The 14,777-nt window shown below is 40.3% G+C and overlaps 1 protein-coding gene across 1 annotated transcript in view; it reads left to right on the top strand.

Annotated features, from left to right (window-relative positions):
* LOC139346404 (CMP-N-acetylneuraminate-beta-galactosamide-alpha-2,3-sialyltransferase 1-like) overlaps positions 1-14,777 on the top strand; it is a 55,917-nt gene that overhangs the window by 20,993 nt on the left and 20,147 nt on the right. The window contains exon 2 of the mRNA XM_070985452.1: positions 11,360-12,019. Within this exon, the coding sequence (XP_070841553.1) occupies positions 11,729-12,019 (291 nt within the window). The 5' untranslated portion in view covers positions 11,360-11,728. The remainder of the gene's footprint in view (positions 1-11,359; positions 12,020-14,777) is intronic.

The following is a 14,777-nucleotide window of genomic DNA, read 5'->3' as shown; positions in this document are numbered from 1 at the left end:
GTCCAAGTGACTAATGGAAACAAGGGTTTTTTTAAAAGTCTTTTTCCAGTTCCAGTTTCGCAAGAGCAATGTAATCCCTCCAGGCCTTTGAACAGTGTCAATATTTGCCTTCCGTCCCATTGCAGTGAATGTGACATCTCAGTAACACCTGGAGGGCATTTCATTACATCTGGCAGAAACATCCACTTGGCCTCAAAGATGAAATGATCAGATTTAGGTGGTCTAAGGTCAAAAGTCATGGTGACAAAACACAACACATTTTTTTTACCGCAAGTAAAGAATTCATACGCTAACATTTCGCACAAATGTCTCACAGGATAAAATGATGAAGTGATGACATTTTAGATCCAAAAGGTCAAAGGGCCACTTCACTGTGGCATCATAAGGTTCTGCAGAAACACTTTTCTGGCCATTATTCAACACCATAACTCAGAAACAGAAGGGCAGATTGTGACCGTGTTTCACATTTGGTCAGATACTGAATCGGTGACACTAATCCTGAAACAGTGCTGATTGGAGAAATCTTCAGTGCTGTCAGGTTGAAGATATGTGTGAAGCATCTGTTTAACAGTTCATTGCTTCTTTGCAGGAGCATTCGTATTTGAAGCATTGCAGTCCAACACAGGCTCATTGGCTCTGCGGATATGAGCTTCAGGTGATTGTTGCTGCACCATGTGATGAAGCTCTCTCAGTCCTCTGTCCTCCTCAGAGACAGTCTCTAAGTGAAGACAGTGTGTCTGTCACTTGAAATGATTCATACATGTCAATATATTCAGAACATTTTGCAAAAAAATACACTAATTAACTCTTCAGTTAGTCAGTGGGTGTGTTTGATTTAAATTTTGGGTGGAAGCAACAAAAATAGCTGTAAACACTAAATGTCAGTTGGTTAGTGTGAAGGATGAGTGGCAGACAGCAGACAGTAACAGAGTCCATTATCAGAGCAACACTGTTTCAAATGAAATGCCAGTCAGGTTTATCAAATTCAACAACTCTATTTTACATTTCATCACTTCTATTTTTCATACGTAAGCAATTTTCATCACTTACACTTTTTCAGTTATTTTTTGATACTCTGGGTCCACTTTCCTTCATTGTGTTTTGAATGATGAATGATGAAACATGTCACGACTGTTTCAATCAAATCATTTTCCCACTCAATTTTTCATTTTACATTTATTTTTACCACTTTTTTTCAGTTCATATGTGTCAATGGACATCTTATCATCTCTTGCACGTACAGGTACAGTGTACAGTGGATTAAGAGTGAGATGTCATAGCAGTAATGGCAGCTGGTTTTCTTCAGCCTCAACCCTCAGTGGTCCACAGAGGGGGATTAGATGTAATGAAGTTGCTGTGATTTGAACTGGTTTGATGTAAGTGTTATATTGCATGCTAATGCACTATTTGATTTTATTCCTGACTGACACAGAGTCCACCAATTATTGATCCCAGTACTGCCACCATGCTGGGACTAAAACAAACTAGCTGCTGGTGGATTTTCAGCATAGCCAGAAGGCACAGGGTCCATCCCACATGGCAGCCCGGTCCAGGCTACTTTCGGGGCACTGTTCACATTATTAACAACCTGCAGTGGTCCGATAACACAGTGGCAATAGATTAGACAGGGCAGAGCTGGCTGTTCTTCCTGAGGAGGTTCAGGTTATTTAATGCAGTCTGTCTTAATCCCACACACTGTAACTGAAAAGTCTGCCAGAAAGTCCATCTGCTCCCTGCACATAGGCTTCCTCAATGTATAAAGTTAGAAAAGTTTTTAAGAAATTGTCGAGGTCCCTTGATGTAGACGATTTTGAACAGAAGTGCAAAAAGAGAGCATAAAGAACATTTAAAATGATATCCTGTGTTTCTTATGGGATTTATGTCACAGTGAAGTAACAATCATTTGAGTTTGATTTCTCAAGATATACTGCAGTGTATGTTTATAAGTCCATTACCCATTTTAAGGTTTTTATTAGTTTCTCTTGGGGACTAGTACAATTTGCATCAACACTGATTGAAAAGATCTCGTCCTACACAAGCCTCTACACTGTCTCCCCCATCCCTCCCTCCTCATTTACTGGCTCCCATAATTTTCATAACAGACATGAGAAAGCTAGTTAACAGCAGAGGCCAGACAGACGTTATACTGTAGTACAACAGCATGCAAAGCACCTCAACCGTTTTGGCATTTGCATTTTTGGCTCAAGAGCTTTTTATTGGCCATGTACTTCTACTGCTACTAATCCATAAGTGACAAGAGGTCAGTAGCAGCCTGCTGCATGTCAAGTCCGCCAGTGTTGGTGAGTTCCTCCAAAACTTAAAAAAAATTGTAGAATTGAGACACTTGAGGCAGGGTACTGCTACCAGGGCATATTTTAATGAGTGCTCCCTGTTGCCATTTCATGTTGCTTTTGCTGCTGTTGTCATTAATGCAAACTCAACACTTTCCTCATCTGTTTGGGAATAAAGGCTGCTCAGCTGGCAGAATACAGTGACATCCCTGAAAGTCTTGTGTTGTGAAACATCTACAAAAAAGTATTGAAGCTGAACGATTATAGATCGGTGCAAGATTTAATTGGTTATAGTTTATAACTATAACTTTAGCAATATATGTGTTTAAAAGCAAATGATTTAATCCCAAGCTTTTATAGTGTTTACTCATCAAGGCTCTGTTTCAGGACCAACTTGTATTTGAAAATGTATGGTACACAAATGATGATTGCTCAGCTTTCCCATTTGTTTTGAAGTTTTTATGTGGTCTGTAGGAACTCTATTTTGTTAATACCTCACTAAAACTGAAATCCCACCCCTGCAGTGAAGGGCGTCCTCCTGCCCGCCCCACACACCACACATCCAGGAGAGGGAGTGAGACCCCAGCACTGTTGGCAGAGGAGCCATGGACAGCATCATCGCTAAACACTTTTTAGAAATAAAGTCACTAAGAAGGTCAGAAAGTCGTTAAATCTAGTAAGACAGATGCCAAGTCGACAATACTGCAGACTGGAGTGTTGATGGAGAGGAGGGACAATTCACTGACAGCTCTGGTGTGTTTGTGAGAGAGAGGCAGAGAGGGCTGAGCAATTCAATGTGATGCATGCAGCTCTACAGTGAAGTACGGTGTAACTGTTCCAAGAGCATCTGGATGTTGACTACTGAAAATCATGCAATTCGGAAATACCCTGGTATATACCATAATACTTCCCAAGCTTAGCACTCCCATTTATTAAAATATTAATAAATAATAAATAAATTACACAGCGTGTGTAGCCAAGGTTACCTGACCTAAAATACTGCTATACCGGCTACTATAACAAAACATACAAAATAATGATATCAGCTGCCTATCTATATCTATATTGGTTTTTACATACCAAATACTTTTCTTTAATCTATTTTCTTTTGGTGATTTTATGACTTCTCGGTCTTACTTTGCTTCCTTTGTGACACACTTTGTAACATGGAATGAAATATTATTATTATTATTATTATTATTATTATTATGTTTTCATACAGAGCAAGTCAGCATCAATGGTGGACTTTCTCTAACCTTAGCCAAAGTGCTTTTGTTGCTTGATCGTGGATTCTGTCACCGTTCTGCACTTAATACGCCCACCATCCACCCTCCTGTGACTCCACTGCAGTACCTGAAATACAGTGTTTCATTCACTCAAACATCTAAGCAGAAATTATGTGTGTCAGCACAATGTATTAATGAATGGAATTAGTTGCACCTATCTATAAGGGTCTAGGAGACAGGGTTGGGCTCAGTATTATATGGTCAGTATTTCAGTCTTGATCAAGGTGGTGGACAGACCGACATTACCATCCTTAGAAACATGCCTCTAGAGTGCTGATTCTCTGTGGGTTCTGTAGCATTAGCAACCCTTTCACATTACATGACTCAAAATTAATATAAAAGATAGATCTTCAAAGGTACGGCTTAGGTGCGTTACTCATTTCTGGCACCATCTTTCACTGCGGAGCCTCGAGGTAACAGGTTGGGAGAGAAGATTGGGATCATTGGGGCAGGGAGTCAAGCTAGAAAGTGAGCTGTGAAAGCTAGAAATGTCAGCGAGGTATTGATCGACTCATTGGTACTGACCAACAACAATATCAATTCCTCGCTAATATACAGTACTGTGGTCACTGGGCTGATTGAATGTGTGACTGTCAGGTGGAAGGTCGGACTCAGCTTTCAGAGTATTTATACTTGAACAATAAAACATGCTTCCTGTGTCTGCTCTGCCATCCTTTTGGTTAAGCTTTGGGTACGTTAGGTAACAAAAATTCCTCGGTTGAGGTTACAGTGAAAAGGAAACCATTATTGAGTGTTGGTAGAAGACATGATGCAAATTGCAGCCTTCTGTGTCAAAGTCAAACACTTTGTATCATCCACCCAGACATCCACATGCTTCATTTTCATTCCACTATAAGGACATCACACCACTTCCTGCTGCGCCATGGTACTGAACATAAATATAGGTTCTTTTAAGTTTGAACAAACAACCAATGCGCTCAATCTCTGGAGAGGACAGTGTGCTTTTCATGTTCTTCTTGACAGAAGTGGATTTTTTCCAAATGCAGAAGTGGATCTGGAACAAGATCAGAGACTGACTGAACTCCTCAATGGATCTGACTGACACTGATGGAGAAATCATCTAATACGGAATTAAAAAAAATAATAAAAAACGTCCTCTTAATGAACTCTAGCAACAGATCTGATATCCCACAAGATTTTGAGAAATTAAACAGAGAGAGCGTCCTTGTGCCATGCAGATGTTTAGGACCACTCGCACTCTGAAACAGTTCTGTTTGAAACATGTTTCCGAATTGTGTGCTAAATCTCAGCAATCCTTGGAGGATTCCTCCACACTGTAAGCTATTTTGTTGCCATGTGTAGTCAGCCTTCAGTAAACATGCTGTATAACTCTTTGATCTCCTTTTGTGGCTCATATTTTCATATCTTCATAAAGCAGAAAATGTATTCCTCTGGTGTAAAACGGCTGTAAAAAGCCTATGATCAAATGCAGTGAACATAAAAAGTCATCAGTATCATGGTAGACATATTTATGTTGACAAAAATGCAAATGCACTGGTTTATTTTATTCGTGGCGGCCCACACCTTCCCCGTTGCTGATGATTAATGGGACAGACATCGCATTTTGGAGGGAGAACTTCCTTGACAAAACACATTAATACCAGGGCCTGTTTTACATTCTCTTCCTGGCTGCATCGAGCTATCAGTGGAAGTGCAGGAAAAACATTTGTCTGCATGCAAAACGGCCTCATCAAAAAAATAGAGATAAAAACACAGGAAACTGAAAAAAAAAAAATCACCAGCATCATTGGAACATGTATACTGTGTTGACAAATGGGCTTCCCATTTCATTCCATCAGGCGCATCCCACGTCTTCCGCTTTGTTAATGATTAATGGGACAGACGTCTCATTTTGGACGGAGAACGTGCATGACAACACACATCAGTAACCAAAGCTGCTTTGCATTCTGTCCACCTTGCTATCAGTGGAAGTGCAGGAAAAAAAATTGACTGCATGCAAAATGGTTGGAGATTTTCCATTTGAGAGTAAACATCAAAACCAATTTTTGGGGGGCAGCTGGAGCTGCATCTAACTTTCCTGCGTTTGGTTTTATTACATCAGGGGCTTTTCCTGTCTGAAAATCTGAGCTGGGTAGAGCAAGTGGTTTGCAGGCTACAAACTGTGCCCCTGCTATTGTATCGTGCGTGCTGTATATGGTTCTTGGCTTCATTATGTTTTTTTCTTCCTTTTGTGCCTGCTTATTGAGTACACAGCACAAAGCAGGACTGCGCAAATTAAAGAAAATATCTAACCACAGATCTTCTGACTGATATTGCGCTTGCAAAGTAAATTACTTTTTACAATCTAAGCTAGAGGTCTGTATTTTCGATCCACATTGTATGAAGCAATATGCGACTGTACCACACAAAAACACACTTAAACTGTCAGCTAACAGTCAAGCTGCCTGCGTTTGTCCTATATTAAAAGACACAGCCTGCTACTTTTTTTCTTTCTTTTTTTTTCAAACATCATAAATGATGGTTTTACTATCACAAAACCATCTTTGGTTAAGTAGTCTACGACAAACCATCACTGAAAAGAGCAAAGTAACCAGGAAACAGCCAAGATTTCTTTTGTTAACTAGAATGAAAGTTAATTAACTACAGTCGAGTCGGCCTCCATTGCTTGCAGCAGTTGTCATTATAGCGGATAAATCAACAGTTGCCGGGTTGAACATTCACTTCTTGTTAATCAGGCTATGTGGTCCAAGTTACAATTTAAAAATCAGTTCTTGTCTTGTTATTTGAAAATTGTGACTGCGATACAGAGATGATTAATCATTGAGCAGAAGTGCAGAGCTTCATTTCCTTGACATTTTGTATTTTTAAATGCATTTTTAAAAACTGAATAAATTCTCAGATAGTAGATGGATTCTACCCTTACAGCATTAAATAAACATTTAATTATGGATCAGGATATATTGTAGCCTGGGCATTAGTACTAAGCCAAATTATAAACAGCAGTGACCCACCAGGAGGTGAGTCATTACAAACATATGCTGTGCATGTAAACATTGTTAAAACAGAGGGAATTTGTAAAAAATGTGGAAGAAGGTGTTACAGAATATATATGAACTTTTCATACAGGGTCGGATGAGATGGGTTTTTTTTCCAAAATGAAAGCTACTTAAGGGGAAAACAGGGCAAAACTGCATGTTAAGGCGTTTAAAATGGTAAGTTGGAGCTGGGGGAATTGCTCAGAGTAATAGTGTGAAGGTTCTCCTCAGACTGCAGTGCTCTGTGCTTGTATTCAATGACACCAGCCTGAAGTGAATAAGGCAGCCTCACAGGGAGTTAACACACCAGGGAGACTTTATTGCTCCTGGCAACTACAGGTACATGGATGGGTGTGAAGGACGTGACGAATAAGAGTCTGCAGTAATCAGTGGAAATGCAATGAGAGAATGTCAAACTGGTGGGATAATACAATTTTGCAATAATACAATTAGAGCTATAATAAGCTGCTGAGCCAGGGCAAATGAGTAAAGGTCCATTGGAGTTATGTTAATAACAGTAAACTTAGCTGCAAGAAGGACATAAAAGAAGCAGGGGATGATGTAAGTGGAAAGATCAGTGATGAATGCCTGCTGCTGTGTAGCAGTGTAGCAACTTACAGATGTAACACCATATGAGCTGTCTTATAATGCTATGGCCAGCCAATCATATGCCCCAAATAAATCTAAATGGTTTTGCATGTAGTAGACCTATCTGGGAACCTGTAGAATGAGAAAACAATGAGAGGAATGATGAACAGGAAAAAATGTAGCACTTGCTTGGGACAATTTTCAGGAGTGGATTAATACACATTTAGTATGCTAGTGAGCATTCAAAGCAGTGACTGATTAACGCAATTGAGTCAGAGCCCATGTTCATCATAATGAAGGAACATGTCACCCAGTGCAACCTGCTTAATCTTGGGGTGTTAGTGCCGTCATTGTAACCACGTTGCCAGGCTAACGCTAGCATTTAGCTCAAATTACCACCGTGTGTAATTACAGCTGCACAAAGCCGCTAGCATGGCTGTAGACTGTTGTTTTTGGCTTTCACAAAGGGACAAAACTGCATTAGGTGTTTGATACAGAGACGTATTTGTTAGTAAGATCAGCTTATTGCAAGTTTTGGTCTTCTAATGGGATTTGTTGACAATAAAAACTAGCTTTACCCTTTAACAAATACTGAAGTAAGAGTGCCTGCAGTGGTCTCCAGCCTGATTTAAAACCAGAGCAAATGTTGTTTTTGATGATAAAGTCTGGTTTGTTCCCTCTGATGACCTGTGTGCGGATGCCGGCCTCATACACAAATCAAGACGTGTAAACATCAATAGAAAAGCACAGCATTTTGAAAAAGTAGAAAAAACACATTGATGTCGGGCAAAAATAAAGCCTCTCACCTTCAAAATGTCAGGTGCTTTTTAAATCTGGCCACTCTGCATCTCCTGTTTTGTCCTCTGGATTTTGAAAGGGTTTCATAAAACCAGGGGTCACACGCTGCTGCAGCCCTCTGAGAAACATACAAACCCTCAGTTGAAGATTAACAAGATAAAAAAGACTGAAGTTTTCATAGTAAACATGGTTTTAGCTCCACAGTTTTAAGAGCCCAAAAAGTAATTGTGTTTGTGTCTGTGTGTTTTTTTTGCAGTCCTTCCTCACTTTAATTAAATTCATCTGACGTCTGACCCAGTATTATGTTCATGTCTGTGCTCTGACTTCACAACCATTTCTCAGAATTATTTCAATCTTGTCAGAAGACCTTGCCCACACCTTTCAGTCTCTCAACGCCCGTAGAATCCTCTTTATGTGCTTGAGAAAGAAACACAACCTTGCCTCCCCTTTTTATCAAAATAAAGCACTGACTGAAAGTCAATATCTGCGCTAATGAAATACTCCTCACCAAAGCCAGAGACTACAGCATGAAGAGTCACAGATGTGATGCCATTAAATGTGAAATCTGGAGCTTTTTCATTTTTTATTCGCTGAGTGAAATTATTAGTTATGGAGGGGAAATTTCACAGAAAATCCCTTTGGATTTCTCCTGTGTTGCTTTTAACATCTCTTCTTTCTTGTCCTGTCTGGTGCAGTTATTGAATGTTGATGATATCAGAGATTCAAGTTTTTTTTTATTCCTAGCTTTACATAAAGCACTTCTGAAGCCCAATTTAAACATTGAAAAGTAACATCTGTCTGTCATACTGATGGGTTTTTGTCATTCAGGCATACAGTAGGTGTCCGTTATGTAATTGTTCCTCATGCAGCCTTCCTCTTTAGACCACATTTAGATTGCACAATTGCATTAAAGGCACAGGCTCATCATTCATTAGGATGAGGCCGTTCTTTTGAAGCAGGCTATGCTAACGAGGAAGCCTCCAGCAAAAGAACACAGGGTCAGAGAATAAAGTTGGACCTATCATAACTGCAGTCTTCAGCAAGGCACTGCATTGGCCAATCAAACACATGCAAATGCACATTCCTGGTACTTGAACCAATATGCTCCCATCACCGCAGCTCCATGTATTTCCTTTATGGAGCCACAGTGCTCATGTGATATTTGGCACTTGGTACATGAGGAGCATATTCCGAGATGACGCCGACATCCTGAATTGGAGTCTCATTTATGTAACGAGGTGCATGTCTGTGTCAAGTGTCAAGGTTACCTCTTAGAGTTAACTCGTGCCGAGAGGCTGGTTCAACTCAGCAAACATACTCTTTCGGCTCAGCAGAAATACCTTTCTCAAGTATATAATACGTAGGAGTCTTCAAAACTGCAGAATTCTGATTTCTCAAATTGCTCTCAAGTAGCAGAGGTAAGCCGGGGAGAAAAACAATTTCCACACAACACAAACTGAAAACACTTTACTGTAACTACAGCCTGCAAAGTTGATGACTTCTCAGAACTGAAGATTAGGGTGAAAATCACAGCTCACATAGTGCTGCTTTCCACCCCCTCTCTTTCTCTCTCCTCCTCTTTCCCTCCTCTCTGAAGTGTGAACAGACGCTTTGCTGTCTCAGCTTAGGAACTTTGATCAGCACAAGGTTGCCAGCCTTCAGTCGGACAAGGTCAGGGGAGCGAGATGATGGCCGATGTGTTGTCAAAAGCGGGGAGCTGCCACCTGTTTGAGAATGTATTCTGCTTGCTCTCACATCTACCTGGACCCTTAATGCCACGGAGCTTCAAACTGAGTGGAGTCAACAGCCTGCTTTATAGAAGTAGGCATATTCATTGAAGTGTCCATTATACGTGTCCCCAGGTATCCTTGTCAAACCTGCTGCCTTAGACAATAACCAACCTTGGGCTGTATGCAAATTTGCAGTCTGCTGTGAGTTACGGAGCTCCAAACAGCAGACGGGATCACTTATAAGCCTTCCTGTGCATTGGCCTGTGTCAGTGCTGCTGATAAACGGCTGTACGGTTTGTTTTTCTGCTCTGATAGTGAGAATGAAATCAACAGGCAAGCTGTGTCGCTGCATAGTCTTTCCCAGTCAGTCTTAAACCCAATCCTCTTTGCTTCCCTCCAGGGTGGAATTTGAATGACCTGATCAATTTCTAATCAGGAAAGACCCGAAGCCTTTCTCTCGTCGTAATGGAGTTTCCCACAAATCTTCTATATGGACGGCTCACTCAGAAATTGTTAAGAGCAAAGGGCAGGTAGCATGTTGTTTTAGGTTCATTCTTCATTTCTCGCCCTGTGTAGATATGATAGTGCTTAATCTCCAGCGTGGATCTGCTGTTAGCTAAATATAGAAGCATTTGTGGAATCCTAAACACAGCTGCGCATCAGAATGAAACCCAGGCCCTATTTAAAAGCAGAGGTGGCCTTTTCATGTTGAAAATGAAACCCCAGGAGGTCTGCCTGCTTTGTCAGTCATGAAAAGCCGGGGTCTGAAAAAAAAAAATTCCCCTACTCTATTTTATTCTGGCAATCTTTTCACCTGCTGGTTTCTGACTAACTGTATAGAATAGTCTATAGTAGCTCGAGCACAGTTTATACCAGTGGTTCCCATCATTTTTTGTAAGCTGATGAACTCAAGTTCGTAACTCCTTCCTTTTTCTAAATGTGTTGACTTGAACTGATTTCAAAGCAGATGCTATTTAACACCATTAATTACATAAAAGTGGATATTGGTCAAATATTCTTTGATACAGTTGAACTGTCATTGTTTAGTTTGCAGTCATTTTACTATCTTGGAGTCACACTAGCTGGATGTTTAGCTAATGCAGCCATTGACAGTATCCATTACTTTCATCTACAACCATTTGTACCAATACTTTCGCTATGCATTTTTAGCTTTTATCCTTTTAGTTTCCACACCTTCATTGGCAGCACATAATGTTCAGGTGGTACAGCAGATTGTATGTGTGTGTCTACTCCACATTCTTTCTACACACCCCTGGCATCTGCAGAAGGACCCCCAGGTTAGAAATTGCTAAGTTATATAACCTACTGGTGTAGGACAGATGCATTAAAAGTGGCAGAATGGGTAAGACCATCAAAAGAGGAAAATGACTGCAAACTGTTTCCCTAATGTATGCTTTGTGAGTGTCTTTTTGACTGGAAAACTGCATCAGTTTTGGTATGATAACATTTTGTCAATGATTTATGGGTTTGGACTTTCATTTCATCTCAGGTTATAACCAAATTTTGCACTCCATTGTGTACTTAAAGTGACACAGTATTAGAGGCTCATAGGATAGTTTTCTCCATTTGTCCCAGTGTGTGTGTGTGTCACATGTCCTTTTAACATGTCCTTCTAACATTTCCTGTAGGTGGATCATCAAAGAATGAAAGACACACCAGTCACTGACTTCACAGAATCAACATCTGAGTGGTCAGTAAAACCAAATGAATGATTAACCCGGAGCCATCAAGCTAACAGATGAACGGATCAACCTTCCTTTGGGTTAGATGGATCCACAAAGACACGTCAATGGATTTTATGAAGGACATTCTGTCTGACAAATAAGAACAACAGGGTGTGCTCATTGGACAGCAGTGATAAGGTTCAGCCTCTTGCATTATGTGGTCAACAGGGTTGCTTTTTTCCTCACACCTTTGGGACTTTGGATTTATCACGATGCTATTTTTGTCCGTTGCACTCCCAAAGTTTCCAGCAAATTGATTTTGACTGCGACGTCATGTCTCTACCCAGGCGGAGGAGAATCAGGACTTTTTTTCTGCTGCTTTGCATCATTACATTCACAACATTCCTGTTCAGTTACACTTTCCGGGACCCCTCGCTGTACTTCTTCAAGTACGCTTTTCGCCTGTCAGACAACTTTTTCTCCAAAGGGCTGTGCGCCTGTCGACAGTGCATGACGGAGCTGGAGGATGACGCCTGGTTTGTTGAGCGTTTCAATCAGTCCATTCACCCTCTGATGACCAGGGAGAACAGTGTCCTCTCCGATGAAACCTTTAAATGGTGGCAGGTAAGATTCTCAAGATGTGTTTCAGGGGATTTGTGATGCTATGCAGAGGATTGAAAAGAAAAAAAAACATGCACATTCAGCTCCCGGGAGCAGATGAGGTGCTGAAGAGAACATGAATAAAGAACAGAGATCACACGCTGCTGTAATGCTCCCAAGAAGTGTTTGTTTTTGCCACATTGATTGTTTCAAATCCAAGGGATCCTCACCAGGATCAAGTTGTGAAGCAAACTCCCACGCACAATTTGTTCACATTTAACAAGTGAGATGGTGGATATGGAAAGTGTTGTTCACTCTCACCATTTTTCAATCTATAGGTAAAGAAAAATATTTTACACCATAACTTGAATGTTTAGGTGTTACGATAACCATTTCCTTGCTTTTAGATTCGATATAGAGACCAAAACCATTTTTTGTAACAGGCTGTAAACAGTTTTATTTCTGCTGTAATGTTTGGCATTTTAATACGGGGGTCTATGGGGATTGATTCATTTTGGAGCCAGCCATAAATCACCGTTTGAGGAACTACAGTTTTTGGCACTTCCGTGTTGGCTATATTTTTCAGCCCTGGAGGTTGCCGCTTGAATAATAAAGCGTTCTACTTTTATTTGGTGTACCTACTTCTCCAGCGGCCTCACCAGCATTTCCTGGAATGCTTTTCTTCAGCCCTCAAAGAATGAACATGTTGCAGTTACTTTTGAGATTCTTATGACCAGAGTTGAGTTGACTGATTTTTTTTCCAAGAGATGATAAGACCAATGACGTACACCAAATAAAGAGCAAGGTTCAGCAGGTGATTAGCTTAGTTTAGCATAAGACTGAGAGCGGGAACAAACAACTAACCTGGTTCTGTCCAAAGTTAACAAAATATGCCTACGAGAATGTCTAAAACTCACTAAAGAACAGATAGAGATTGATGTTGTGGTTTCTTTTTATCATTGCTCCTGCAGTAACTTCCTGGAATCTCTACTGGTTGCCTACCATCATAGTGACAAGAAACAAGCCATAACAAATTAATAATTGAGCTTTATAGGTGTTGGTAGGCATACTAAGAAGGCGGACAGCTTCTGCCTGTGTCTACTCTTTGCAAAGCTAAGCGTCTGCTGCCTTTAGCCTTATACTAAGAAGATGAGCGTGGTATCAATCTTCTCATCTGTCTCAGCAACAGAGCAAATCTTATTTCCCAGTGTTGTCATTCCTGTAATGGTAGACTAAACTATACAGGCTAATAATAATATTGATGTTTTGAGATCTCTAGCTAAGCGTCCCCATTGATGTTATTATGTTGCATTATGGAAAGTGTAAGATCCAGTGTATCTGGAGCTTGAATCACACTGTGGACTAGTAAAACCAGGATACCTCTGAGGGTCTCTTCTGCCTCTGCTGCTTAAATTTTAACCAATCCTTTTTGAATCTCACCCCACCCACTTTATGAGACTGGAGTGTGCCTTTAAAGGTTTAACAGTCATGTACTCATGTATGGTCATCGTGGCATCGCTTCATAAAAACTTTCCTTTCCGATTAGAGTCAATATGTTAATGCATATTCAACCTTTCCTTTGCAAGTTGTTGAAGTAAGATAAATATCTATCTGGCAAATGTACGGTACAAGACTAATTTTACTCCAGTTTGTATTTGTACACTGCTGCCTGCCACTGCAGTCAGTGGAGGAATTGATATCTCTACCTATTCCATGATGGATTTTGTCACCTGTATGATTGCTGTGTGTCACTGTTAAATGGCTGCTTGAGGGGAAAACCTTTGGATTTGGAGTGATTGACACAAAAACTCAGTATTTACTGTTAGTGCTGCGTAAACCTTTTCCTCATATCAAACTCCATTTGAGCTCCACTGAAAATAGTATGGATGTAATGCCACCTACATTTGGCCAGTCATCCACAGGTATCACACCAAACTTTAAAATGATCCCAGAATTATTAGATACAGCAGCTGTTGTTTGCAGTGTTTTATTAAGGATCTCTCGTTTAAATTCACTTTCTTGTAAATTAGATTTCATGTCACATATATTACTAACTACATACCAGCCTTGATTTAATTCTATCCAACCGATATATACTGTACTTTCTGTAATTCCCATTATTAGAGTACAGCTCTCTAAATTAGAAAAGCCTATTCACAAAATTTATGTCACACAATTATCTTGCCTTGGTCTGGAAGGCATCCAGTGCCTTAGGTATTCCCACATTCACCTCACACCATGTCCAATTAGAGGCAAGAATAGAAAAATTACTGCAAGGTTGCCTCCTGTCACTACTTGTTTCAGGAAATGCTTCTCACAGGGAGCTTGATGAGGCAAGTGTCACTTATTAGCGATAGCCCAGCCAGATGGTTCGGCCTGTGCTGCTGCAAGACAAGGGCGCGACCTTTCAGGTGTTCCCGGCCTCTTTGTTTCATGTGAAAACTTACATGTTACATAACAAAATGTGACTTCTGTCAAAGAGTGAGTTTCTAATTGGACAGAAAATATGTATTTGTTTGAAGGTTTACACCTAATTATAGTTTTACAATGGAAAGCTGTATTTCAATAAATAATGACTTATTGCACATTTTCAGTGCCAAATCAGGTTTAAAAAAAAGTGAAACGGTTTCCTCAGAATTGTATTGGTATGGTGGAAAAGCCTCCACAGTAATATTTAGGCTATGAGTCAGTAAAACTCTGCATTAAAACTCACGAGAGATTGTTGCAGAACATTCTGTATCCGTCCTGTTTCCAGCTGCCACAGAACAATATGTAACAGCAT

This window comes from Chaetodon trifascialis, chromosome 17 (assembly GCF_039877785.1).
Source record: "Chaetodon trifascialis isolate fChaTrf1 chromosome 17, fChaTrf1.hap1, whole genome shotgun sequence".
Taxonomy (NCBI): Eukaryota; Metazoa; Chordata; class Actinopteri; order Chaetodontiformes; family Chaetodontidae; genus Chaetodon; species Chaetodon trifascialis.
This window is presented reverse-complemented; position numbering and strand designations above follow the sequence as displayed.